General features: G+C 34.5%; 1 protein-coding gene across 5 annotated transcripts in view; it reads right to left on the minus strand.

The window, feature by feature from the left end:
• LOC128995951 (zinc finger protein 37-like) overlaps positions 1-27,684 on the minus strand; it is a 59,542-nt gene that overhangs the window by 30,366 nt on the left and 1,492 nt on the right. For 4 of the 5 annotated variants that reach the window (XM_054421023.1, XM_054421021.1, XM_054421024.1 and 1 more), the window contains exons 2-7: positions 20,748-20,885; positions 19,892-19,999; positions 19,254-19,313; positions 18,248-18,307; positions 13,695-13,769; positions 12,178-12,258 (exon numbers count right to left, since the gene is read on the minus strand). In XM_054421023.1, the coding sequence (XP_054276998.1) occupies positions 12,178-12,258; positions 13,695-13,769; positions 18,248-18,307; positions 19,254-19,313; positions 19,892-19,999; positions 20,748-20,885 (522 nt within the window). Of the gene's footprint in view, positions 1-5,993; positions 8,045-12,177; positions 12,259-13,694; positions 13,770-18,247; positions 18,308-19,253; positions 19,314-19,891; positions 20,000-20,747; positions 20,886-27,684 lie in introns of those variants that run through there. The other variant, XM_054421025.1, reaches the window with a different exon arrangement.

Here is a 27,684-nt window from a genome sequence, read left to right on the forward strand (position 1 = left end):
AACTGTCCCGAGATGTGGAAGCCATTTTCTGAAATAAGAGCACTAACAATCACAAAGCAGACACACAAGTAGCACAGCGAGGGGTGTAACGTGGGTCAGTACCGACCCAGCCACCTGGAGGGAGCGTGATGCGGGAACCAACTGAACAGTGAATATATAGCAAGTCACACACTACACGCTAACATGGTATAAGTCTGCCTTCGACTGAGCCTAGGCTTGCACTGAGCAACAGATTGATGAACTACAGTATGGGTTAGTACTGAACCGGTTGCGTGAACGCTGCGATCGCTGTGGGTCAGTACTGACCCAACCGCAGTGAACGTGTTTAATATTGTGATCATTTTTACTATCAACACCTAAGGTCACAAACATTGTTTCCTGCAGTAGAGGCAAAATCCTGAATGTATCCATTATCATCAGAAACATTATCATGACATAATCCTGAAATCTGACCCATGGTTATCATCGTCATCAGCGATCACAGGAAAATCCATAATATCTCCCGTGGACACGGATACGTTATCATAGTCTTTCGCCATCACGGCAAAAGCCGAAATATCTCCCGCGGTCATGGAAACTTCATCACAGACTTCCGCGATCGGGGCAAAATCCTGGTCATCTCCCACGGATTATTATAGACATCATCGTCGACACATAACTTAAGTTTGGAAAGAGTCATAATTTTTTTTCTTAGATTAGATTTGTCTCTAGTTCCCTACATTAGCTTTTATTTTTATTTTAATCCAAAACATTTTTTTCATATAAAAAAAAACTCGTGAAAATTAATTTGTTATTTCAAATGTAGTTACATGTAGAGTTTAATGTACTGAAAGTAAAAATACAAGTCTTCTATAGAAATCACTCAAATGTATTAAATAATAAAAAGCTTAACAATTTCACTGTTCATTAGTTAAGTCTCAAGTCAACAATAAAATGACAAATTAATGTTCATGTACGCTTACATCACAATAGTAACCATTGAATATCACAAATAGCTCAGCCTGTGTCGAACTACAAGGAGTGTCGAACTATCGAAGGTTTACTGTATATAAAAATTTGAACAAATTGTGTTTTTGGCCTCTGGGGACATCGAAATGAAAAAGTATATCAGTCCTGGGCCTAGTTCTTACTGTACCACCTACGTTAATAGCTACTTTCCTATAGGAAATTCGCTAAATTGTATTTTTTTACACCCTGTTTACAAGAAGGTATCAAAATAAGTTGAAAACTGCACCATTTAATAAGCTTTCCAACCATATGATCCACTATTGAGGTTTAGATTATATGCTTTGTTTGTGTTAATAGTTTGAATACTAGAAAATAGGGAACTTTTTTACTGGTTCAAACCGAAACAAAAAATACAAGTTTTGCTTAATATATGCCAACTATCTATGTTTAAAATGTTAAAAACACTAAGTTTTGGAGTCTTCAAACCACTAAAGCGTACATAAGCTAACCTAAAGCTCAATAGAGTAGCATTTGTTTGGAAAGTTTATAAAATGGCACAGTTTTCAACATATTTTGCTACCTTATTGTATACAGAGAGTAGAAAAATGCAAGAGAAAAATGTTTTTTTTAATTTTTATCAAAGAAATTAAATTTTTATCTTTGGATCTATTTACAATGGAGTTTTTACTATTGATTCTCTATAATTTTCTATTATTCTTATTCAAAATTTAATGTAGAACACAGAAATTACATTATTTACTCAAATCTTTGAACACGTAATTAAGAGATTGCTATTTAAGATAAAAAACATGTTTTTTCATTCAAATCATTTTTGGGAAGCAAATTTTTAGTCTTGCAACCTTGTATATGCATCATTACACTTCATTTACTTCATGTACTTACACAAAAAAAATTGTGTCACACTGACTACCAATCACCCTGTATAAAATAAACAAAACATAAGAGCATCTGTTAGTGGCCATTTGATCTGCAAGATCCTCTTAGCGGCAATATAATTTTCCCGCTTACATTTTTTTTTGGAGAAATAATACTGGAAGTGAAATTGGAACTGGTTAAGTATAAAAACTGTATTTTATTTAAGATTAATATAACAAATGTGCTTTAATATACATCAAAATAACTGCAAATGATGTTCAAAAGAACATAATTTTTCATATAAATAAAAATACAACAGTGTTTTGGCTTGTATTCTATAGTGTATTAGGCTACAGTTTTTTGCATTTTTCCCTGTTCACTTAAGATTGTCACCCATTTGTCATAAATTCAATTGGTTTAATGTGTTTAAAAAAGGAATCTAAATGCTCCATGAAAACACTTGTTAAAATTAACCAAGCAATAGCTTAGGTGATGTATAAAATATATAAATATAAGACTATACACAAGAACAAGCATCTAACAACTAGAATAAGCAATATCAATCCATTTCCACTGCAGATTAGCTAATCTAATTGTAAATTTACAGTAAATATCTATGAACAATTCTACTAGATTTATTCACCTATAGAAATATTCGTAGAACTTTTAACAAGTATAAAAACAGTTTTCCTGCTCAATATTTCAGAGTCAATTATTTATATGTTACATATAAAGTAAGACACTATGTGCAAAAACTAACGTTTAAGCCTCGTTCACACGGTGCGAGTTTACAAGCTACTCGCCAGCGTGTAAGAAGCCGGCGAGTTGGCGAGTGTGCTTGTATTCGTTCACACGGAGCTTGTCCACTCGCCAACTCGCAGACGTGTGGAAAGACGCCGGCGAGTCGGCGAGTGCGCTTGTAGTTGTTCACACGATGCTTTTTCCACTCGCTCAGTAGCTGGCTTGAACCGAATCCCCCAACATCTTTGAGTAACAAGCGCACAAGCACAAGCAACTGTGTTCACACTGGGCTACTTTACACGCCTACTCGCTCAAAAGCTGGCGAGTTGGCGTGTAAAGTAGCGGCAGCGTCAACTTTTTCCAGAGCTTTTTTACAAGCAGCTTTTGAGCGAGTACGTCGTTCACACTGAGCTATTTTACTAGCTGCGTGTAAAAAAGCCGGCGTGTAGCTTGTAAACTCGCCCCGTGTGAACGGGGCTTTACAAATATAAAACAGAAAATTATTCTATGATCAAAAGTATATTATGTAGCAAAACAAAAAAAAAAAAACACATTGTTCTCAGGTAAAACAGTTTTAAAATAGGCAGATTCTATGCGTCCGGTAACCGAATGTGGATTAGGCGTCCGGCAGTTACTGTCATAACCTAACCTAACTAACCAAACTTACTGATAATTTTAACATGTTTAGCCTCTGGATCACGTAATTTACTAATAAAAAGGTTAAATACTTGTAGTACTTGTCAGTGATCCAGGATTTAGGTCATGACTCGCCTTTTGCCGGCTACACACACACGCAAAAAGTTAGTGTCACCAATGGGATTCGATCCAGATACCTCTTAGTCTTATACATTAGCCGAGCACTCTATCCACTACGAACACCGATGGCTGTACATCGTATCGTTGTTCTAATGGTGTTCCGGGCCCCACAATCCGGTGAGGTCACTACCGGACGAGTAATCCATGTTCGGTTACCACATAGACGCGTATCCTCTGCGTTTAAATAACATTACTAATAATGTTATGAATTAAAAAAAAATAATTAAATTTTCTACACACAAAAAACTGCACAAAATACTAGAAAAACTGCCAAGTATCTAAAAGTAATAGCAAGAAATTGTTTAACAAAAATTAAAAGCTCTAAAAAAATATACTTAATATACTCTTAATGGATCAGATTTAAGTGGTTTGAAATAACCATACAACACAGGCACTAGTAGTTTAACACGTTGACTGCGCGTGCCGACTTTAGTCGGCGTCGCCAACCAGACCAACAGAAATATATTGAGTCAGTGTGAGCTTAGCCTCAGACGGAGACGTTATAATCGTTGCTAGCCTGCCAGCTTGGAATGCGAGCTTTACTTTGGTGTAGGTTGGTACTAAAATTTCCCGTAAAATCCTGTCTGGCAATGCTTTTGTCCCGGTTTCGGGGATTTTTTCTCTTCAACCCACATTACAAAGACACTGGATACGGATCCGTGCAGTGCTGCTACCTTTGGGTGTTTCAGTGAACTACATCCACTCTCGGGGTAAAGCAGCACAGTCACCACTGCTCTTTTGTGATTCGTCAGACTGAAATATTTTTGAATGCCAATTGCGTTCGCTGATTCGGTTTCGCGCCGGGGCTTCGCCCGCCACTGGGGAGCGCCTGTAAAGTCGGCGCCCGCAGCCAACGTGTTAAACAAATTATAGGGGCTTAAATATTCATGAACTTTTTTTAGAACACAATGTATTTAACTCGCTGATAAAAAAACTGAAATAGTTTTTTTAATCTAAGTTTAAGACAAAATTTATAAAAAAAATATTTAACATTTACAGCATTACAGAAGTCATCTGTATAGTCAAAATTATGTTACCACTATTGCGAGATCACACTTATACCATCGTCATGAAAATATAATACGATTCCGTTTCAATTGGAACAGACTATCACTTTGTTGTTATGATATTACAAGAAACGGTAGTGGAATTTATATTTTGTTTGAGAGGGTCATCCTATACTCTAATACGAGCAAAGTCTGTTCGTCTGTAATATATATATCTCGAAATCCAGCGGAAGGAGTTTGACTAAGTTTGAAATAAAGAACTTGTAGCCTTAACGTGATTGACAACAGCCACTACACCTCAGGAAAATTCATATTTCAAAACTCAACATTGGCCTTATGAGTTGCTAAGTAACTATTTTGGTCAACAAAATAAAGTAAAAAGTAAAAAAAGACTTGTAACTGGGGGATATAACAAGCCATCCACAGTATACTATACTAGCAAATTATAAAATACAGTACAAAGTAATAAACATCAGTTTTGTAACTGTTGAGCTAATTAAAGATTACACCGGAGATTTACTCGATATAGGGAAAAATAGAGCAAGTCAGTGTTGATGAGTGTTTCATGTTGGTGCCAATTGAGTACACTGACGTCAAAAAAAAGTTTCACTCTTATTTAAAGGTAGACTTTACAATTTTTATGAACTCTTTTTTTCATAATTTACATAATTTTGGACAGCTGTATTCATAATAAATTGAAATTCCACTGGAGCTTAAATAATAAAAGCCAAAATTAGTTGTAAAAAAGGTGAGTTTCCTTTATATTGCTTTTACAATAGAAATAAACTATAACGAGCCATGGCTTGGTCCCCGGCACTGATTATATAAACCACTAAAAGGTTTGAAACTTGCAGCAAAAGTATAACATTAAGTTGAAGTAGTGCTTCACTGTCAGTTAATAGAAGTTCATTAATCGTGATATTTAGTAAATTTGGGCTTATCTAAAAGGGATGAGGGATAACCCCAAGGACAAACATAATTATGTACATTTTTCATCCATAAAAGCCTATACTGAAGGAATAATGTGCTAATTGTGATTTTTTAAATAGTATACAATACAACCTTAACTAAGCGACAGAGAAACTTTAAGTACTGTGCAAGCTTTTTCCCAATATCTTTGAAAATCATGTATAATTTGCTGCATTATGTTGTGGCTATTGTGCATAACTACAGCTGACATTGAAAAAATGGTTAGTTTACCTACAAATCAATATCAGTTCATAATTCTTAACGCTTTATACACAAAATTATACATTATACCTTATGAATACTAATAGAACTTCAGTACTAAAGTCAACGATTACACATAAACTCTCGTCAATTTGTCTTTTCAAAACAATACAGTTTTTAGGCTCATGCACATTGCATAATAAATGCAAGTAGTTTAAATTTAATTAAAATAACTTCAGTTTATGTGGATATGTTGCCATTCAAATAAGAATGCTGTCACTATTCCAGATTATAAAACAATGAATACATATGTAACATATAACAATATTTTCAAATCAAGAAATTCAAAAAATACCCCCGCCGCAGCAAACCTGCAAACTAAGCGAATTTACATTTGCCTGATTTTATTTTTAATTAAATCTATTCAATTAACATTAGGTTTAACAAGTACCTAGGTTTGCTGCCTATATATGAATTTGAATGGATGGTGTTTTTGGCCTCTGGGGACCTCAAAACAAAAAAGTAAATCGGTCCCGGGTCTAGGTCTTACCATGAGACCTACGGTGATAGCTTATTCCCTAAATGGGAAATTCGCTAAAATACAGTAATAGTAAACAATACAATAGTACGTTATTGTGTTTTTTTTTCAGATGTAGACCTACACACTATGTTAAATAACTATCTCCTGTATAAATAATATACGTATCTGTCCTCAAATCAGTCTATTAAAATAAAAACCTCGTTGAAGAGTTCAAAACCACATGGAACATCTTAAAAGTCCCATTGCTAAGACACTAAATCACAGAACTGTTCTTTACCAAAAATATGTAAAGTCTCAATAAAATATATAATGAATCCCACATCAGTCTTATAAATCACACTAATAATATTAAGACACTAGTTTTGCCTCGTTTAACTGTCAATATCACTAAAGGCTTTTTGAAACTGCTACATTAAACAGTTATATTCGTCGTCTTTGGGATATAGTTATTGCTCGCAACTACCAATATGGTCAAATAAATGTTGAACAAAGTGTTACAACTTTTTCACTCGGACATTGAACCTGGAAGATTCTCAAACTTAAATTGACAGCTTTTAATGTGCTTGTCAAAAGTCTGTTTCCACTTGAATGTCTTTCCGCAACTGATACAACAATATTGGCCGACGTTACTGTGTGTCCGATGATGATTTCTCAGAGAAACCTTCTGTTTAAACGTAGCGCCGCAAATATCACATTTGAACGGTCTCTCGTCAAAATGAATTCTGAGATGATTCTTCAAAACTTGTGTGCTAGTGAATTCCTTGCCGCATATTTCACAAATGGACGGTTTAGGTAGATATCTTCTGTTATGACTTTTCCTGTGTATCACCATTTTTCTTTTAGTATCGAACTTCATGTTGCACAGGTTACAGAAGAACGTCCCAGTCTGGTGCTTGTAGTCTACGTGGTTTTTCATCGCCACTTTCCCTCTGATTGACTCACCGCAGATTTCACACAGGTTTATCGAGAAGTCGTGACTCGGCATGTGACTCCTCAAAAGTGACTTCTTGTTGAAAACTTCTCCGCAATCAGGACACGGGAACTGTGAATCTTCGTTGTGACTTTTAAAGTGTGTCTTAAATCTCTCTGGTCCCAGACATAGAGTGTGACAAATTTTGCACTCTATGTACTCGTGAACAATATGGGAGTGCCTCAAGTGATTGGTCAACAAAAACGAGGTTTTGAATGATTTTCTACAAACAATGCATTCAAAATTGTCCACATTGTCACTGTGATATACAGATTTGTGTGATTTGAGATTCCTCTCGCGTGAAAATTTCTTACTACAAATTTCACACTCATACAAAACTTGCTTGTTGCACATTTCCGATGTTTTCTTGTGTTGGTACAAGTCTGTTTTGCATAAAAACATTTCACCACAGGTCTTACAGTTGTAGGATTGGTGGGTGGTGAAATGATTTTCCAGATCTGTATGACTGTCAAAAAAGGCAGCACAAACTCGACAGATGAACCCTCTTTTACCACGGTGTTCGTTCAGCAGATCGATGCATTCATAACTAACATTACACACGAGACAAAAAGGTTCGGATTTTTTAACATCTTCTGTACTCATAAAAGGCTTTTTAGGAGAGGCTGTTGATGACTGAGAGTCAGACTCTTCCGAGCTATTATAGTGTTCAGCAATTCTACTGTTATCGGCTTGACTCAAACTATCTGAGAACGACTCATAATTACAACTTTGTAAATTCAAAGTTTCAGATTTCTGCACAATCTTTTTCACTTTTGTTTTAGCTTTTGCAGGTTTCAAAACACATCCATTGTCAGTAACGATTTCATTGGACGAGCTTGGAGTGTGAGTCATCTCTTTAACTTCGTCTTTTAAAACTGCACTCGGCAGCATCGAGTCCATCCCGATATTGACGTTCCTCTCGCCAGGAGCTTCAGCCAAACTACGTTCTGATTTTGAACTTGCACCTCTCCTAACCTACAAAAAAACAGATGTGTATCAGCCTCTCGTTAGTGCGTTGTTAAAGTATTTTCACAATTTATATTTCTGTTTCATATGATATTAGATTATTGGATTGATTTTCATCATTGAATAATACTCTTATTGTATTTGATTTCCCTACAACCTTTTTGCCTTTTATCGGTGCTTAGTTTTCTCTGACTGAATCCTCTTCTTTGGTATCTTCAAATTGAGTTGATGCTCAAACCCATTCATTAATACTTTAGGGAGTTGAATACCCAATGGAGTTCCTCAAGGTTCCATTCTTGGACCTTGTTTATTCTTAATTTATGTTGATTTATGTAATGTTACAAAAATGGATACTTTTAAATATGCAGATGATACTGCTTTAATCTGCACCGAAGAAAAAACATTGGATTTCAAGCAAGACTTAATTACTAATGAGTTTCAACTCCTCGGGTACTGGTTCACAGTAAATGGTCTATCTATGAATGTGTCAAAGACACAACTTTTTCAGTTGCTAATGAGAATAGAGACATTGTTGTAAATTCAAACCAAACATCAATATATTCTTAGAACTCAGTCAATTACCTGGAAATTGATATAGACTGGCAACTAAATTGGCGAAAACACATTAATAAATTAATGAAAGAGACTCAGATCAGCTTAATTTGTTCTTCGGGTAAATTGAGATACTACAACTTTAGACACACAATTAGCAGTATACCACGCTTAATTTATTTTCCATCATGAATTACGGTTTAGCAGTATGCGGTTCTTCTAGTCCTGACAAACAAATGTTTATCCTCCAAAAAAGAGCAGTCAGTCTTGGGCAAAGTTTCTCAAATTACTCACTGTAAGGAGTTTTTCATTTAGTTTTAAATTAAATTCTTACTTTGTATTGTTCTTACATCTTCAAACCGGCTTTAATGGTTAAAAGTGATTTTGATACATTCATGGAAGATCAACATGTGCATCCTCATAACACTAGATTTAAAAACAATATAAACCAGTTCAACTCAGACTTAAAATCTTTTATTTATCTCCTCAATACATGGACCCAAAAATATGTATCAAATTGAAATTACCTTCTTCAATTAGGGACACTGATTCATTCCCTAAATTCAAAAAGGAGTTAAAAACTTTCTTTTGGGGAAGGCCTTTTACTCATTGGAGGAAGATGTTTAGGCTAAGCATATGAACTTTATTCTGATTTTAGCATAGAGACTAGAAAATATTTGAACAATGACGAATCACCTGTCTGAATATGATGTTATGTGATTATTGTAAAATAAATAAATAAATACATCACAATTTGATTCCTCTTACAAAATTCGACAATCGGTACAATATTTGGCTTAATCTATTACTATGGAGAATTTTGTTTTGTGTTGGTTAAGAGTTCACCCCACTGAATATTACACCATAATTTAAGGAATTAAAATTAAATTTTGACCAACCAATATTGCTGTACTTGTGAATTAAAACATGTACAAAACATAGACTAATTCTTGTGAAATTTGGCGAATCAATATATCATTTTATAGAGAAACCACGATATCAAATTGCCCTAGTTATATTGTAACGATATAGAAAATAACTAGACACTATTGGGCTCCCTAGTCCCATTTAGTGTAAAAATCGAGTAGCAATGGTAAAGAACCATCTGCCAAATTCCAAATTGATCAATATCTTGCTTAGGACAAGGGCCCAACTCTTGGATCCGTGGTTGCCTGTCTACAACAAAAGCTATTTTGTTTTTAAGCCTATGAACGAAACAAACTCAAGATGGATAAGATAACCTTTGTAGTTTTTTTGCTACCATGACCAGCTACAAAGTAGACACACATTAAGTTTCTTTATGTTTTACAATAGCTATCCTTGGATAAAGGAGAACACAAAATAATCGCTCGGCCACACAACTAATGTATGAAAGAGGACATTAATATATAATATATATAACTATGTCCGTTTTTCCTTTTCTTTTTGTGATGGACTTGCCCATATACTGATTAGGTGGGAAGAACAACAAAAGCAATTATAACTTCTGGGTAAAGTTTCCTTTAAATTCTAACTCTAATAAACAAACCTCCAAATATTCCAAAAACTTCTTTAAAAACATGATTCCAATAAAATACATACCGACGATAACTTTACCTTGAACATCAGTTGAGCAAAGCAAAAGCCTAATAACGATGGTGTCACAAGATGATAGGGGGGAAGATGAACAGTGCAACAATGAAACTAGAAAACATTCATAATATTCCAGTTCATAGATGGTCTATACTTAAGCAGCCAACACGGTAGATCCACCATACTCGACAACAATATTATTGACTTAAATGAGCGAACTACATCTTATCATGATCTCAAATTTACGCTGTTTCATCTTCAAATTTCGTAGGACTTTTAAAAAGTAATGTTTCAAGCTTGCTATAGTAATTGTTAACTTTTGGAATAGGATAGTTGCATAGGGTTGGGAAACATCTACATTAGGAGAGAAAGTCAACGGCGCTGGTCTTGCTTGCACGTCCGCTGGTTAATAATTTACGGTTAGCTTTTGTAAGTGTTTGTTGGATTATTCATTTCTGTTCATTACCTCATAAGTATTCAAACATTCATTTATTAATTCATTCACCAATAAATAAATATTGTATTTAGTACTTTTGGCACAAGTTGTACTAACAATTTCCAAATAAACCACCATGATACTCCATAGCGTAGAATTTGGTTTATGGTCAAAATTATTTTGATCGTTACATTCTATTCTACTCCGTTTCATTTGTGTTGTCCTCTAAATATTTAGGTCTAATATTTGATTGGATCTAAATTATGTACTAAAACAACTTCTTGGATCGAAACTGTCTTCAATACAGAAAGAATATGATAACCTAAATATTTAATTGACACATAAACATACCCTCCGAAAACAATAAATAAAATCTAATGTTGTGTATATTAAAACAAACACTAAACTATTTTTGGAACTGGGGTGTATAAATTAAAATTATTTTGAAAATCCAAAAGAGTGCATTGTTTATTGTAGCTCCAATATTCCTATATATTTTTCATAGCTTTGTATGAAAAACATTTCCACAATAAAAAGCTTCATTATAATGACGGTTATACGCATATGAACGGATAGCCTTTCAAAACACTTACAAAACACAGCTTTTTTTCATTGTTCATTTCAAATTATTGTCTTATGGGAAAGGAGGTTTTTATGGTACTCCATAATTGTATAATTATTTTAAAAATACAGAGATAAAATCTGGCAACATACTTATAAAAAAAAGCCATTGTAACTAATTTTTTTATGTTTTATATCAGAATATCAACAATCAGAACTGCCAAAAATAAAGTATAATGCAATAAAACAAGCAATATTTAAATTTGTAAAAATTAATAATAATAAAGAACCCGAATATTAAAGGCATACACTATTCTGTTAACCACATGTTATTTTTTTGTGAAAACTATTTTCATCGTCATTTGCAAATTTGAACCAAATTTCATTCTCTGTATTTGAATCACCAACGGAAGGTCATTTTGCCAATAACTGTATTTTTCAAAATTAATATTTTTAGTTTCTGGGACTTTAAAGGAACAAATAGTTTTGGAATTTTTAGTCACTATTTTTTTTATGAAGGGTTTGGTTTTGAGGGAATAAATCCATCCTCACTCATTATACTAGTTGCTTTTAATCTAATTTACGAATTTCATAATATTTTACAGATCATAATTCAATGATGTCTAAAAGTATATATTTTGAGTAAATTCGTTTCTAGTCACAAAGCTGGCACACGAGAACCTTTAATAAAAACAATATTTTAATATTTTAAGTCAAATCTGAGATTAAATCAAGTTTTATTTACACACCCCAGTTAGAATTCCGTCAAGTCAATCCAAGAATTACAAAAACAGAGATTAGTCAATGTATAAATACATGTTAAAATTAATCTTTACTCTTTATAGTGTTGTTTTTTTCACTTTGTCAATACTTTACCAAAAGCTGAGATAGAAATCCAAATTCTTTGATATAGGTAGTCTTTTTTACTTTGAAAATAGTATTATTGATTTGATAAACAACTTTGACAATCTCTGGTTTAGTAATTTTGAATTCCAGCGTAGATTAAAAAATGGAAACTTACCGATGAAGAAGGTCCAAAGGGATCAGGTTGATTACAATCAATATCCATTATATCAACCTCGCTTTCTTGCTTCATACATGCCTGAAAAAAACCATTGATTTACAAGAGGCTTAAGGAGCAATACATTTTGTACATAGCTAAATATAACATTATATAACAATAATATTTCGTCCTCAATGGATTTCTTCAAATGGTTTTTTTATACATTTTATCTCTAAAGAAATCTTGCTATACTGGGACGAGTTTTCAAGTGGTCTTTTTGTACTACGGTAAAAGCTCTGTAATCCGGCACTTTCAATAATCTGGCATCAGTCTAAACGTTTAACAAGTTTTCGTAATGCTGTTTTAAGCCATATTAACAAGTTCGACAGTCAAAAGCCATCAGCAGATGTCGATAGGAAAAAAATAATCTGGTAGCGATTGGCAAAAGCTTTAAAATTCATATTGTGTTCATTGGTGCTCTAAGTATGTTGTTTGACCATGTTGAGCAATTGAGAAGTTTTAATTCCTGATGGATGATGACTTTGAAGAAACTTATCGAGTCATTCACAACAAAGAAATTTAATATGTGTGTTTTATCCAGAACTATTTATTTAAAACCAATAAAGGCAGCTGGGTCCAGTTTTAAATTGTCACAAAGCTACTGACATTACTAAGGACCTCCAGTAGTTTGGCTCTTCTACCCGACCGATTTTCATAATGTTGGTCTTAAATAAAAGGTATGCACGTACAGATTTGCCATTAAGCATCATAATTCATTTATCTACAGTATTAGTAAAAAAAAAGATTTTGTTTTCCTTACTTTAATTAAAGATGTGTTTCGCCAGTTCTAAACATTATCCTATATGATTTGGTCTAAGAACCTTTAGTAAAATACCAGCTTTTATTTGAGATTTATTATTAAGATCAGAAGTACCTGGAGCACGCAGCTGAATCAGGAACCAACAATAATTATAATTATTTAAGGACTTACCTTTTTAATAATTATTTAAGTTCGAATGATATGCAACTTCATTTTTATTTGAGTTATTTAATATGTCTTGATCTGTAATATAAATACTCCTAGAAATCAAGGATTTCATTTGAGATATTGTTTGTATTACTAACAACCCAAATCTACAAAAAATTTAGTTATTTATCATCAATTGATAGTTTGAATTTATTTTGCTTGAAACCTTAACGGTAACAGTCGATTTCAAAGGGATTCACGTAGTTAAAACATTGGAATTAAACGGTAGTACAATCTACTTTTAAAAATCATCCAGAAAAATTTACCATTTTTCCATTTTGTACCATTTTTCCAATAATAATATATGAAAATATTTTTTTTAAATGTTATCTCGAGTTGAGAAAATCCCGAATCAAATGGCCTCGATGATCGGGGATATATTTTTACCAAAGATTTCCTGAGACTTCGGGACCCGTCCATCTCTAGTGTAATAAAATAAAATGTTTGTTAGTTAAACTTAAATTTGTTGCCCTCCATCTACGTATTGTGATATTAAAAGTATACTCACAAATTGATCCACGGACACTTCTTCAATTTTTGGCAGCGTTATTTGTGGCTGTTTGACCATAAGGTCTGTGTGGGCCTGGAATAAAAATAACAGTGTTATCAGGTATACAAATACAGAAAAATAATATTACAGGTTAATGATACAAATAGACAGTGCACCAAAATTGTGTACAAAAATTATGAAAGCATTGCCAGCTAAAATATTATGTAAATAATATAGGTACCTAGTGATTTTTAATAACTAGGACCTAAAGTTATGAAAACCAGTTGCTCTGCTCGTGCTTCGCTACGGGGTGAGAGTAATAATGCGATTTTTTATATCTAATATAAGTATCTGTTACCCCACACTTACACCCGGGATTAGAGGCAAAGCTTATTTGTACTTAATGCTTAAAATTCACACACAATTCCCCGATTTCCCGGAATTCCCGGTCACTGACAACCCTTTTTTTTAATGAATTTGAGACAGCTGATAATGAGATTGTTTTGTGAGCCAATGAGAGTACCGTATTTAGTACTACGATTCGTTTCCACTTGTCAGTTCTGCAGCAAAGTGCAGTTTAACATTGAATATGATTGATAACTGTTCCTTCTATACAATAGTTGTATGGAAAGTACAGTAGTGTAATGTGTGTACTTTAATAAAGAACAAAATATATTGTGCTAACACTTTGTAACGATGTATTCTACACCCGTTACAGTTTTACGTTTCCGAAGGTCGGTACGTCAAATCAGGAACGTACAGTAGTACCAGACACTCGCGCTCTCTATCTCTCCTCGGCGCTCTCACTCTAATGCACAACCAAACTCTGTCCTTACCGCCAGAGTAGGGACGACAGGAGAGGTAGGGGATTCGCGCATGCACACTGGCCACGGTCTGGACGAGGTCCACTGCAGTGGTTTGTAGTTTTATTCGACTCAATACCTCCGAACCGTGCAGTCGTCTCGAGCACGGTAACCTCGCTGGCTTAATAACGGAGCCATAAACCATCTCTGATCTCACGGTAGGCCTAATTAACTAGCACTGAGTGTGACTTTTGCTTTGGTTTCCATTCGAAGCTTCGATTCCTAGTATCGTTTTGTTGCCGCTGAGACAACCTGGGTGTATTTTATTGTGTGTTGTTTAACGTTGATATTTTATTTTTATTAAATCGTTCAATCCCAGTATCGTTTTTGCCGCTGAGGCAGCCTGGGAGTATTTTCTTTTGTGTGTTGTTTAACGTTGATATTATTAACTATTAACTCGTTCAATCCCAGAATCGTTTTGTTTTGTGTTGTTTCACGTCCATATTTTTATTTTATTAACTCGTTCCCTCCCAGTATTGTTTTGTTGCTGCTGAAGCAACCTGGGTGTGTTTTGTTGTGTGTTGTTTAACGTTGATATTATTAACTATTAACTCGTTCCATCCCAGTACCGTTTTGTTGCAGCTGAGGCAACCTGGGTGTATTTTGTTGTGTGTTGTTTAACGTTAATATTATTATTTTTATAACTAGTTCAAACCCAGTATCGTTTTGTTGCTGCTGAAGCAACCTGGGTGTGTTTTGTTGTGTGTTGTTTAACGTCGATATTTTTATTTTATTAACTCGTTCCATCCCAGTATCGTTTTGTTGCCGCTGAGGCAACCTGGGTGTATTTTATTGTGTGTTGTTTAACGTCCATATTTTATTTTATTAAATCCTTAAATCCCAGTATCGTTTTGTTGCTGCTGAAGCAACCTGGGTGTATTTTGTTTTGTGTGGTGTTTAACATTGATATTATTAACTATTAACTCTAGTGATGTAAAATACCCAGGTATTTAAAACTCAGGGTACCCTGGGTATTTACCCGGGTAAATACCCAAAATCCATAAATACCCGGGTATTTTGGTTATTTATGAAATCAATTGAAATTCATTTTATCCACCCCTAAATATGTTATTGTTATCATTACATGATAAATTAGGATAGTCTATAACACCTTTTACAGTAACTTGAAGCTTTGCTAGTACCTTTTATTTAAAGATTTAGCACTTTTTTTATGAAATCAAGACAACACCTCATCAAAAAATAGTGAACCTAAACCTACTTCTACTGTTATTAAATTATGATAGTTAACAAAATTTGTATTTTGTTAAATGGCTTGGAAGGCTAGACAGACCCAAGGCCTGATTGATATAGGCAGAATGGCAGAATACTGAAAGTACAGTAGACTCCCTCTTATCCAGACTCCTCGGGACCGAGGCTAGTCCAGATAACGGTTTTTCTGGTTAAACCGACGTCCCCAAAAACTTGTTAAAACGGAAACCGTGTACCGGTACTGTCCTATTCGACTTTAATTTAGGAGAGCATTGTATTTAGATACGTGATCACTGGTCTCAAATCTTTCCCACGAGAACAGTCGTTTCAGTACCGCTCACTTCTTGCCAATCTAGTCAGGTTAAACCAATGGGCTGGTAAAAATTGTCCAGTTAAAAGGTGTCTGGATAAGAGGGAGTCTACATTAAACTCTTCTGTGTTACCGCTTAGTTGGGAACAATAATATATTTGGATAAACCTACTAAAAAATTTATCTCCTGTTTTTTGGTCTAACTTTGATATATCTTTTTGAAAGATTTATTGTGCTATAGATTCAAATTTGTTGTATCACAAGTTTATGAAATTAGTTTTATTTTTATTTTGATACCAACAAAAGATCTAGAACAAAAATATTATTAAATCCTGCCATCCTACAGTTTGAATTTTAATTATTTTCTTAAGTTGTTTACACATAGGCCACTACTAGGTTAAATTTTCCTGTCTTTCTAAATAATAATTATTATTTTACAAATTATTTTTCTTCACTTTAAATAAAATAAATTCATCTATCTATCATAGAAATTAAAAAATCATAAGTAGTCAGGACCAGTGCAACCATGCGACAAGGGTATTTATGCCGATTATGCTTTATGCTCAGACCTGGGTATTTATGGTGATCATACCGAGAAGTAAAATGCTAGTAGTGACCATATTAAATTTTGTTTAACACATTTTATTATCATTTTGCTATCTTTACAAGGTAATAATTGCAAAAAAACATCTCAATCTTCTCTAACTTTAATACAAATGATAAATACCCAGTTTTTGGGTATTTACCCGGGCCTGGGGTAAATACCCAGGTAAATACCCAATTTATATTTACCTACCCACTGGGTATTTACCCGGCCCACATCACTAATTAACTCATTTCCTCCCAGTATCGTTTTGTTGCTGCTGAAGCAACCTGGATGTATTTTGTTTTGTGCGTTGTTTAGCGATAATATTATTATTTTATTAACTCGTTTCCTCCCAGTATCGTTTTGTTGCTGCTGAAGCAACCTGGGTGTATTTTATTGTGTGTTGTTTAACGTTGTTATTATTTTATTAACTCGTTACATTCCAGTATCGTTTTGTTGCTGCTGAATTAACCTGGATGTATTGTATTGTGTGTTGTTTAACGCCGATTTTATTAACTATTAACTCGTTTCCTCCCAGTATCATTTTGTTTTGTGTTGTGTTTAACGTCCATATTTTTATTTTATTAACTCGTTACATCCCAGTATCGTTTTGTTGCTGCTGAAACAACCTGGGTGTATTGTGTTTTGTGAGTTGTTTAACGCCGATATTATTAACTATTAACTCGTTCCATCCCAGTATCGTTTTGTTGGTGCTGAGGCAATTTGGGTGTGTTTTATTGTGTGTTGTTTAACGTCGATATTTTTATTTTATTAACTCGTTCCATCCCAGTATCGTTTTGTTGCCGCTGAGGCAACCTGGGTGTATTTTATTGTGTGTTGTTTAACGTCGATATTTTATTGTATTAACTCTTTCAATCCCAGTATCGTTTTGTTGCTGCTGAAGCAACCTGGGCTTTCGTGTTAATAATGTTTGTATTTAGTGTTTTATGAGTAGGTCCTTCAATACTTAGAATCGTTTTGTTACCGAATGAAAAGCATTGGTCTCTAATTAGACAAATATCTACCCCGTATTATTTCGACAGGATACAGACAATCCAGTAAATATTCTAAATTCACCCATGGCCGAACCTAAATTTCGTGTACCGAACATTTTGTAAGTAAACACGTCCCTTCCAGTATTCGTGTGTTGCTGTATAAGGCAACCTGGAAGAGCTCAATTGGCAATCTAAAACAGTGACAATGATGATAGTGAGATATTACCGAAATTAGGTATCTTGTCCGAGTCACTCAAAATTATTTTCGTATCTGCGATGACGAACCCTGGCATCCACTGAGCCATCCGAAAACCTAAATTAATATGTTGACTATTTTTCAATAAACCGAAAAACACGTCACAACTTTAATCTATAATTTATTCTTTTGATTGAGGTGATTGAGCTAGTTTACTGGAGAGTACAAGTGTTATTGAGGGCCGAGTATTCAAGGGACTACAGTATATAACCATCTAATACTTTCATAAATAGAAAATAGATTCTAGCTCAATAAGTTGACACATTTCAAAGGAATTTCCCTAAAGGGATTTAAATTTTCAAACAGGCATTTGGAGATGAAGAGCATATGATTAGTCTGTAATCAAACTTACAATAGGATCCTCAGCCATTTCAACAGCTTTCTCGTTTTCTTGAACAACTTGAACGTGGTTCTGAAAATAAAATTAGAAACAATATAGTCCAAATAATATATTTGTCATTATACTACACAATACTCTGTAGCCTTATTTAATGAGTTTATAAGCCTCTACTATGTACTTTCAGACATGATGGCTAAATTATACTCCATAATCAGTTATATATCTCGACCTTGAAATACTAACAATGAAGTAGGCCTATACTACTCATTGTACCTAGATTTGTGATCTTCGGGCGTCAACTGTGTCCAAATCAACGAAAACATTATTCTTTACACTTCTGTAAAACGTCAGCCCCACCAAACGTTTCTATTATGTCCAATTCCCAACCACTCAGATATACCATGCGACCTTGCCCAGCCAACACTAGATTTGTCAACTGTGCGGAAGTAAAGTAACCCTGGGCATGGCGCTCTGCATTGAGCCCATTGGTGAAGTAAATAGCGTTTTGTCGAGGTTGACACATGGCCATTGCCCGAAGACCACAGTTCTAAGATAAGTGTCTGTGGAAGCCTATTCAAGATAATGCTTCTCGTTGTAAACTGATACAATAATATTAGTACATTGTGGATAGTAGCCTCCGGATTGTCAAATAATATTAAACAGGTTTAAATAGGTAAGTTTAAATACCTGCTATCAAGCGATCCATTTTATTTTAAGTCCAAACTTACTGAGTCAGAGGTCTGGACTTAAACTCCGCCGGGTTAGCGTCGTCTGTTGTCGTATAACTGATCAGTAAATGTTACGTGTCCGTAACGTGTTTTGTGTCGTGTGTAAATTTTTATTTATTTTTACGTGTTAAATATGACGCTCTTCATGTGAAGAAAGAAGAAGTCCTTGTACCGCCTGATGATAACACCACATAGGAGTCTAAACTAGTTGTGACTGCAATTAATGGATTGCTTGATAGGAGGTATTTAAACCTTTTTAATAATATTAGCATTTTGGTGTCAATGCTTACCAGTGGATCAGGTGTGGCCTCTTCAGTTTCTTCGCTTATCCTCTGGGAGTCTTCAGGTTCCTAAAAAACAAAAACAAAGAGATACAGATGTTTGGATATTGAAACTAATGATTTAGGCTGAAGTAGACCAATAGCTCAAAAGTCAATAACAATGCTAAGGAATCTTGCAGGACATTAGCCACAAGGATGTTTCTGTCTCAATGATGAAATGATTGAATGTTTGCTTCTTTGGTTCTGTAAGGTTAAACTTAAAATCTAGTAAAGAAGTAACTGTATGTAAAAAACAATTTCTATTGGATATGAGTTAATGCCCAAAACACCTACTTTGTTTGAGGAATTTGGTTATGCCTTTGGTTGTTAACAAAAGTCACCTAAACCAACTTGATATAATTTCACTTGCCGCTTTATCCATAGCCTTAAAAATAACACATTTTTATGTAGCCCTGTTTCAATAGTAGAGATGTTATTAATGTATCCTAGGGTCAAGTATTGTCCTGTAGTTTACTAATTCTCCTCACATAACCTTATTGCGTGGTTGATGATTCAAACTTTTAAAATCAAACTTCCAATCTTAAGGCGATTTGTGCAAAAAGCTTAACATTTATTTACATGTAATGTTTCCTACAACTTCCACTTACATGTTCATTCTCTTCGTCCATACAAACAGAGTGTGTGTCATCTTCATTATCAGAACTATCCTCGTTAATGTAATTTTCCTCTTTGATTTTGTGTTCTTCTAAGTCAACCTGAAACATAGAGAACATTGAGCAAGTTCACTAACCATTGAACCATTGATTGATGGGAACAGAGTTTGTAATGTCAAAAATTTTAATGTCAGAAATTTCTTATAAATCAAAAACACTGTCATAGGTGTTCAGGAGGAAAGTTTTTAACAATTTTACTAAACCTTGCGCTTGATTTAACTACAAAAACTCAAGTTTAAAAGCACTAGGGGTAAAAAAGTATGTTTCATATGTTAACAAGTTTTTAGTAAATTGTGTGTGGTATTGTATTATCCTGTGATTGTATATAAATTCCTATATAGGAACTAAACTCGTATCAAAAATACTTCTTTTATTACATGGTGGGATGGCCTCTGGATCATCTGAATTAACTATATAGTGGTTTAAATTACCTTGTTACTGTCAAAACGATCCTTTGTAGTTAGTAAGACTACAGCTGTTTCATGCTTCGAATGGAGCACATCATCAGGTCAGAACTTGATGAGAGCAGGTGAGAGCACCTGATGATGTGCTCCATTTGAAGCATGAAACAGCTGTAGTCTTACTAACTACAAAGGATCGTTTTGACAGTAACAAGGTAATTTAAACCACTATATAGTTCTTTTATTATTTTAGCGTTTGTTTTATTTATTTACAACGTAAGAAATATGCCAGATTAAAAGAGATTAATGTGTTGGTACTTACAAATAATTTAACTATGTATTGGGTAAAACAGAGTCACTAAAATTACACTAATTTTCATACACAATACCTGAGCAAATTTGAGGCCTAAGCACTTTCGAAATTTCTTATCCGCAACTTGCACTTTAAGTCGAAACTCGTAGCACTTTTCAAGTTCTTTTTCACATTCTGCACAAATATTTTCAGGCAAACCATCTTCTTTCTCAACCTAAAAAAATTAAAATGGAACTGAAATCATGGTTTAGGCCTATAACAAAACATGAGTGTAAATATGTGTAAACCAAGCTGTTCTCCTAACTTCTTACTATGCAATTTTTATATTTGATACTGTTATAAGGAGTGCTATTATGGGGAGAAAAGCACCATCTTCGTCCTCAGCATTCAAATGGTAGAAGAAGGCTGTAAGATTAATAAATAGTCTGGAAAGTTTACTCAAACTTGTAAACAATTAAAAATAATGATAATAGGCCTACCATCTATTTTTATAATCAAGTTACATAAACTTTTTGCATGTAAATTAAAACCAACTCTCTTTTATGGACGGATCTTCAATACATAATACCTGTGATAACCAGAATCTAAATTTACCTCAAGTTAGGCTTAATAGATCAATTTAATAGCCATCATTACAAGAAGATTAATTTTTTCAATAAACTCCAACCTTGTTGAGAGCTTCAAAATTCACCTCACTTTAAAGAGAACTCTTAAAAGATTTTTCCAAGACAATATTTTTTACTCCCCCAAAGAATTCATGAGATTTGCTTTCCAGCTATACTTAGAAATCAGATACATTTTAGCGAATTTCCCATATAAGGAATAAGCTATTACTGTAGTACCACAGAAAACGTACTACTATAACCCAGAATGCCAACCGCATGGTAAAAAGCATTAAGCGTTTTGAGAGAGCTTTGCCTGTCAATCCGTAGGCAGCGCCACCAGCGTTGCCATGCACTCAGCATAGCAACGCTGGTGGCGCTGCCTACGGATTGACAGGCAAAGCTCTCTCAAAACGCTTAATGCTTTTTACCATGCAGTTGGCATTCTGGGTTATAGTAGTGTTTTCTGTGGTAGTACTCAGGTAGGACCTAGACCCGGGACCGATTTACTTTTTTGTTTTGAGGTCCCTGGAGGCCAAAAACACAATCCGTTCAATTCATATATACATTTATATGTGTCATTTACATTTTATGTGTGTGTTTCATATGGGTCCATTAGCATGATAACTCAAACTAAAATTGTCACGACTTTGATGAAACTTGGAACAAATGTGTAAACCTATGTTTGTTCAAACGAGTTCGCAAATCAGCGATATTAGACTATGAAATAGGGGTTTATGGGGGTTTTATGGGGTAAAAATTGGTTTTTCCCATTTTGACCCAAAAAACATAAAATTTAGCAACTTCTTTCCAAACAATTTTGTAGAGCTTAAAAAAAATAAAAAATAATTTAGTATATTGAAGTGTTATTACGCACCTAATGGTTAGGCTACAGAGAAAATTCAAAAAATTTGAAATTTGAAATTCCTATGTTAATCTTTATTGAGAAAATTTTAAACTGCTGTAGTTTGCTTGTTCATTGATCATATTTTGATCAAATTTGGAAAATGCATTCATTTCATACTAAACTATTAAAATTTTACAAAAAAAAACACCTTTTTACCCTCCCTGTTGCAGCAAACCTAAGTACTCGTTAAGCTAATGCTATTTAAATAGGGAATAAATGTGATATTTTTAAGGAGACATTTTAGTGTAAATCCAATCAGGCAATCAGAAATTCGCTTAGTCTGCAGGTTTGCTGCGGCGGGGGTATTTGTGTGTACCACTAGTTTGGCCTATTAACCTATTGGTATTGGTAAAGACAAAACTAATGTTATTGTTTTATTTCCCTGTTCAATTATTTCCTTAATATCAATTTGTATTTGTTTTATTTGCTCTTGGAATGGTTATAGCTTTGCGCGTCTGATATTGACATACAGTGGACTTCCTCTTATCTGGTCTCCTCGGGACCGAGGCCAGTCCGGATAGTGGGTTTTCCGGTTAAGCCGACGTCCCCAAAAACTCGTTAAAACGGACTGTTTACTGTGATATTCGACTTAAATTTAGGAGAGCATTGTATTTAGACACGTGATCACTGGTCTCAAATCTTTCCTATGAGAACAGTCATTTCAGTACCACCCACTTCCTGCCGATCTAGTCCATTTAACCCTTTGGGTGCTAGAAATTCATTTTGGTACTTTACGAAGGATGCCAGAGTTTTTTTACTGGGTATGTCCGAAAAGTGCCAGGCTTTCCATAGGGACGAAGCTTAGTGCGCAAGAATAAAAATCAGTAAAAGTATAAATTTTCATCCCAAAAGTGCCAAGGAACGATATATCATGCCTTGATCGTATGAGAAATCGATTCAAATCATCGTTGTTTTAAAATAACAACCAAGTCAACCAATATGCCCATTAAAACTCACATGATCGAAAGTAGCGCCGGCCAGATATATCGTTGAAATGTATTTTTCGGTAAGACTACCGACGACAATATATCGTTGTGAAGTATTTTTCAAATGTGTTGTGCAAAACGATATCTCGTTGCATGGCACTCAAAGGGTTAAACCAATGTGCTAATAAAAGCTATAAGTGAGGCTGCTAGCTCTGCCTCCTGATTGGATGTTGCCGAGGGACTTACAGTACATAACAAACCTAGGTTAGATGACTCAAAAGGTCGGTTAAAACGGGCAATCCCTACAAGGTAAAAAAAATGATGTGCTTATCATTCGGAATTATATTGAATTATTATTCTTAAGCCATGAATACATTTTACAAAATAAACTACACTTTCTTAACCTAAAACACGGTAAAGTCAAATATTTTCAGTAGAATAAATTATGGTTGTAGGGAAGAGCCAATACAAATTCTTCCAAATCTAACGTAATACAATACCGTACAGAACTTATTGTCGAAATTAAAGATACAAGCAAACATTTTGTTACGAGACATCCTGTAGAGTTTAGCGTATTGTTCACATTGCCGAGAGGTGTTTTTGGCCTCTAGGGACCTCAAAACGAAAAATTGAATCGGTCCCGGGTCCAGGTCTTACCATGAGTACTACGGTAATAGCTTATTCCCTATATGGAAAATTTGCTAAAATGGAATTTATTCTCGTAAATTTCAAGAAATAGAGTCTATGCCACTTCCACTTTAATAATAACATGACTGCCCTCACCTTAATCCTCAACGTCTGCTAACTAATGTACTAATAGTGCTTAATCTCACAGTGTCTTAAAGCAAAAAACGTGCTATAGTGCTTTCATGTATCAGCAACTAATTAATTATATTATAATAAGGAAACCCCAACAGTAAGAGATTCCATGCTTAGCCTAGTAAAACTATTTATTTTCTATAGGCCTAAGGCATATTGCAGCATGGAAGTTATTTACTGAATCCATTTTATATTAAGTCAGGCTCAGCTTAGCTAATATAACCTAACCTAACCTAACCCAACCCAACCTCACTCTTAATTTAATTGTCTTTATTCTTATATTTTTTTACAAAAATAAGGTAATTTTTGTGAAAATGTTTCACACAAACACGAGAATTGTTTGAAGGTATCCAATCTGACCGAAGAATAGCATGAAGCCATTGTTGCTTAAGCGGCGGATCATTTGGAATCATAATAAAACACTGAATGTATCCTTCAGTTTTAATTGAGCTTTCGTAATTACTCTTGCACCCAGGCACAATATTATTTACGACAGATCTGGCATGATGTAGTAACAAGTTCAATGTTATAACTAATTATTTAATGTAGTAGATCCTAAAGCGTGAATAAATAAGTCTGTACGGGACTCCTCCATTCATTGTAATGGTAATGCAATCATGCACTAAGACTCAGATGCGACGTTGGCAGTTCTCGCTCGCTGCGGCCTTGTGTACCAGAAAAGGCTATGGTTTCACCCACTATTTCAGTTGTGCTTGAGTCCAGCACCTCTTGGAGGATTGGTGCAAATTCTTCAATCTTCATTTTTCCCCCACTGTTCTCAATCCTCCACTGATCAACCCTCTTCTTCCATGATGTCTTGAGAGGGTGGAACACCGCCACATCCATAGGTTGGAGGATGTGAATCACATTCGGATATAGGGCAATCAGTTCTATCGAGTTCTTCCGACAGAACTCACTGAGGTGGAAAGTGATGTGAGATGTATGCCTGTCAATTAATAAAATGAAAGGGAGCTGAATTTGGTTGGTGATCAATCATGGGTGGAAAACATTCAAGATGTATTCGAAAAAGGCTTGCATCATTCAGCCAGAGTCGTGTTTTTCCCAAGAAGCTCCAGGTTGGTGGAATGGTTTTGGGAATGGCTGGTGGCATTCTCTGTACAGAATAGTAAATAGTTGTAATGATGACTTAGCCAATACAAATTGTACAATATTTTGTTAATTCTGGCTTAATTAACGATTTGATTTGATTTGATTTGAGAATATACAAGCATAGGTGGCCGAACTTGTCCTGCTGCATTGGCTGTAACCAATACCGTTGCACATTCCTTCTCGTCGTTTCCTGTCCTTTTGTAAACGGTTTGCGCTCCTTTTGCTACAAGAACTTTGCCACCTTTAGGGCTTCGATGAAATGCTGTTTTATCAGCATTATACACCCTGCTAGGTGTTTTTATGGCATCCATCAGGCCTTTAGCATCCAGATATTCACTAACTTCGTCAAACCATGCTGATATTTGGTTTTCTGTTATGTTCCCTCTTGATGCTACGACAGCTTGGGGTGCTCTCAAGCTTATGTCCGGATGCCTCTTAAGGAAGAGGGCCAACCACCTCTCTCCTGGAGCTTTATCGCAAAAGGTATTGGCTGTTGAGCTCTGCAAAAAGTTTGTCAGAACTGGCTAGAAGATGTTCCTTATTAACAGGAAACTTAGCCTTAGCCAAGTCTCTCACCCAGTTAACTAGACGATTTTCTTATTCTGGGCTGAGCATTGATTCCCCCCCCCCCCCCCCCCTAAAGAGCAAAGTTCCGCCGTTTTCCCCAAAATCTTGTCATGGAGCGTCATCTGGGGCACGCCAAATTCTTTTGCCGCTGTGCGGACAGATTTCCCGTTCTTTATGGCTTCAATTACCATAAGAAGTATCTTCCTTATATCGTCGTCTCTTCGGCGGCAGTGGTGTTGAAGGCATGACCTGCAAAGAAGTTCATAATTGAAATAAATGGTAGGTACTTTAAAACTTTAATTCATCACATTAGGATTAATTTTTGTAGGATTGATAAATCAGATCAGCGAGATGATTTTTAGTTATGATATCAGACATATCTATCTTATTATAAATCAACAAAGTTAGCCTAGAGAATTATAATGAATAAGGTTGAGAATAAGTGATATAGCCTATTCCAATTTAGCTGATAGGTAAAGACTAAATTTTGGCCGCCCATGACTCGAGGACTTTCGTGCTAAAATCCGGACACTTAAAAAAGTATTTTATTAGTATGTTAGAAATGTTCAGTTTTGGTTTTACTTTGTTTTATACGATTAGGCCTGATATAGGGCCTATATAAAGTATTAAGTATGGTACTGAAAAACATTAACTTAACCATGTTACCGGTACTTTTAACAGTTAACCCTAGCAGGGGCCAATGTTAGAAGTGGGGAATGGCCAACCCACTTTGGCGATTTTGCAGACATTTTTTAAAAAATCTGTCAAAATTACAAATATGGACTCAACCTATCAATGTTTGTAGGCCTATTCATTTTATTCAGAAAAAGCAGGAGAATCTGAATATATAAATAAAAACTGAATCTGAGTTGGTAACTTTTTTGCAAAATAAAAAAAAATCATAAAAAATTCAAAAATTCTGATTGAAATTTCAAAAGTAAAGTCTTGTTATTATTACAGTATAATTTTTAGACCAAAACCATTATATACATTTTGTAGTAAACTCAATTCCCTACATAGAAATGTATAACACATGGGGGAAATATTTTTTTTACAAATGTTATATGTAAGAAAATGAAGAAAAATCAAATTTTGTCGCATAAGACGAGTAATTGGTAACTCGGAGATAACTCATGTAAGGTAATTAGTGATAATAATACAGTACACATATTCTTGTAGGTCATAAACTAAGGAATACAAATATGTCACATTGTAGGCAGTAAAAAAATGTTGATTACCCGTTTATAATACAAAAAGCCAAAAATTTACCGTTTACATAGAAAAAAATTCAAAGACATTTTTGTAAAATTTTTTTACAGATTTTTGTAGGCCAAACAAATTATAACAATGTTATAGTACATTCAATTTTCTTTATATAAATGTATAACACATGGGGGAAATATTTTTATTTACATGAGTTATGTAAGAAAATACGAAAAATCGCAAGGTTTGTCACGTGAGACGAATAATTAGTAACTAGGAGATAAGATAACTCATGTAAGGTAATTAGTGATAATAATATAGTACACATATTCTTGTAAGTTATAAACTAAGGAATACAAATATGTCACATTGTAGGCAGTAACAAATTTTTTATTACCCGTTTATGATACAAAAAAACTAAAAATTTACCGTTTATGTACAAAGAAATTCAGATATTAGACTTTCCAGTTTATATTCATGCATAAAGATTAGGCCTACTGTTAGGCCTAAAACACATAGACATTACTAACAAAAAACACTACATAACTACAATATCCGAAATGAGAATGATTCCCCATGATTCCCAAGATATTCGCCGATCAATATTTACTTTCAAAACGAGTCAGCTGATCCGCACAAAACAAACAGAGTAACTTGGTCAGATGGCAATTTTCTTTTGTTGCTGACAGAACACGGAAATTACAGTGAGCAGGGCTGCCATTTCTCAACACTAAATTATTCTACGTTTCCTACGCTACAAAAGGATATTATATTTGAATAGTTATAAATATTCCATTATATATATATTTCGACTTTAGAAATGGTCCTTGCGGGACCATTGGCCATTTGTTAATTTTTGTAAAATTACGTGTTTTCTAA

This window comes from Macrosteles quadrilineatus, unplaced genomic scaffold (genome assembly GCF_028750875.1).
Source record: "Macrosteles quadrilineatus isolate MER2022 unplaced genomic scaffold, UCM_ALF_1.0 Scaffold_5__1_contigs__length_97177068, whole genome shotgun sequence".
NCBI lineage: Eukaryota > Metazoa > Arthropoda > Insecta > Hemiptera > Cicadellidae > Macrosteles > Macrosteles quadrilineatus.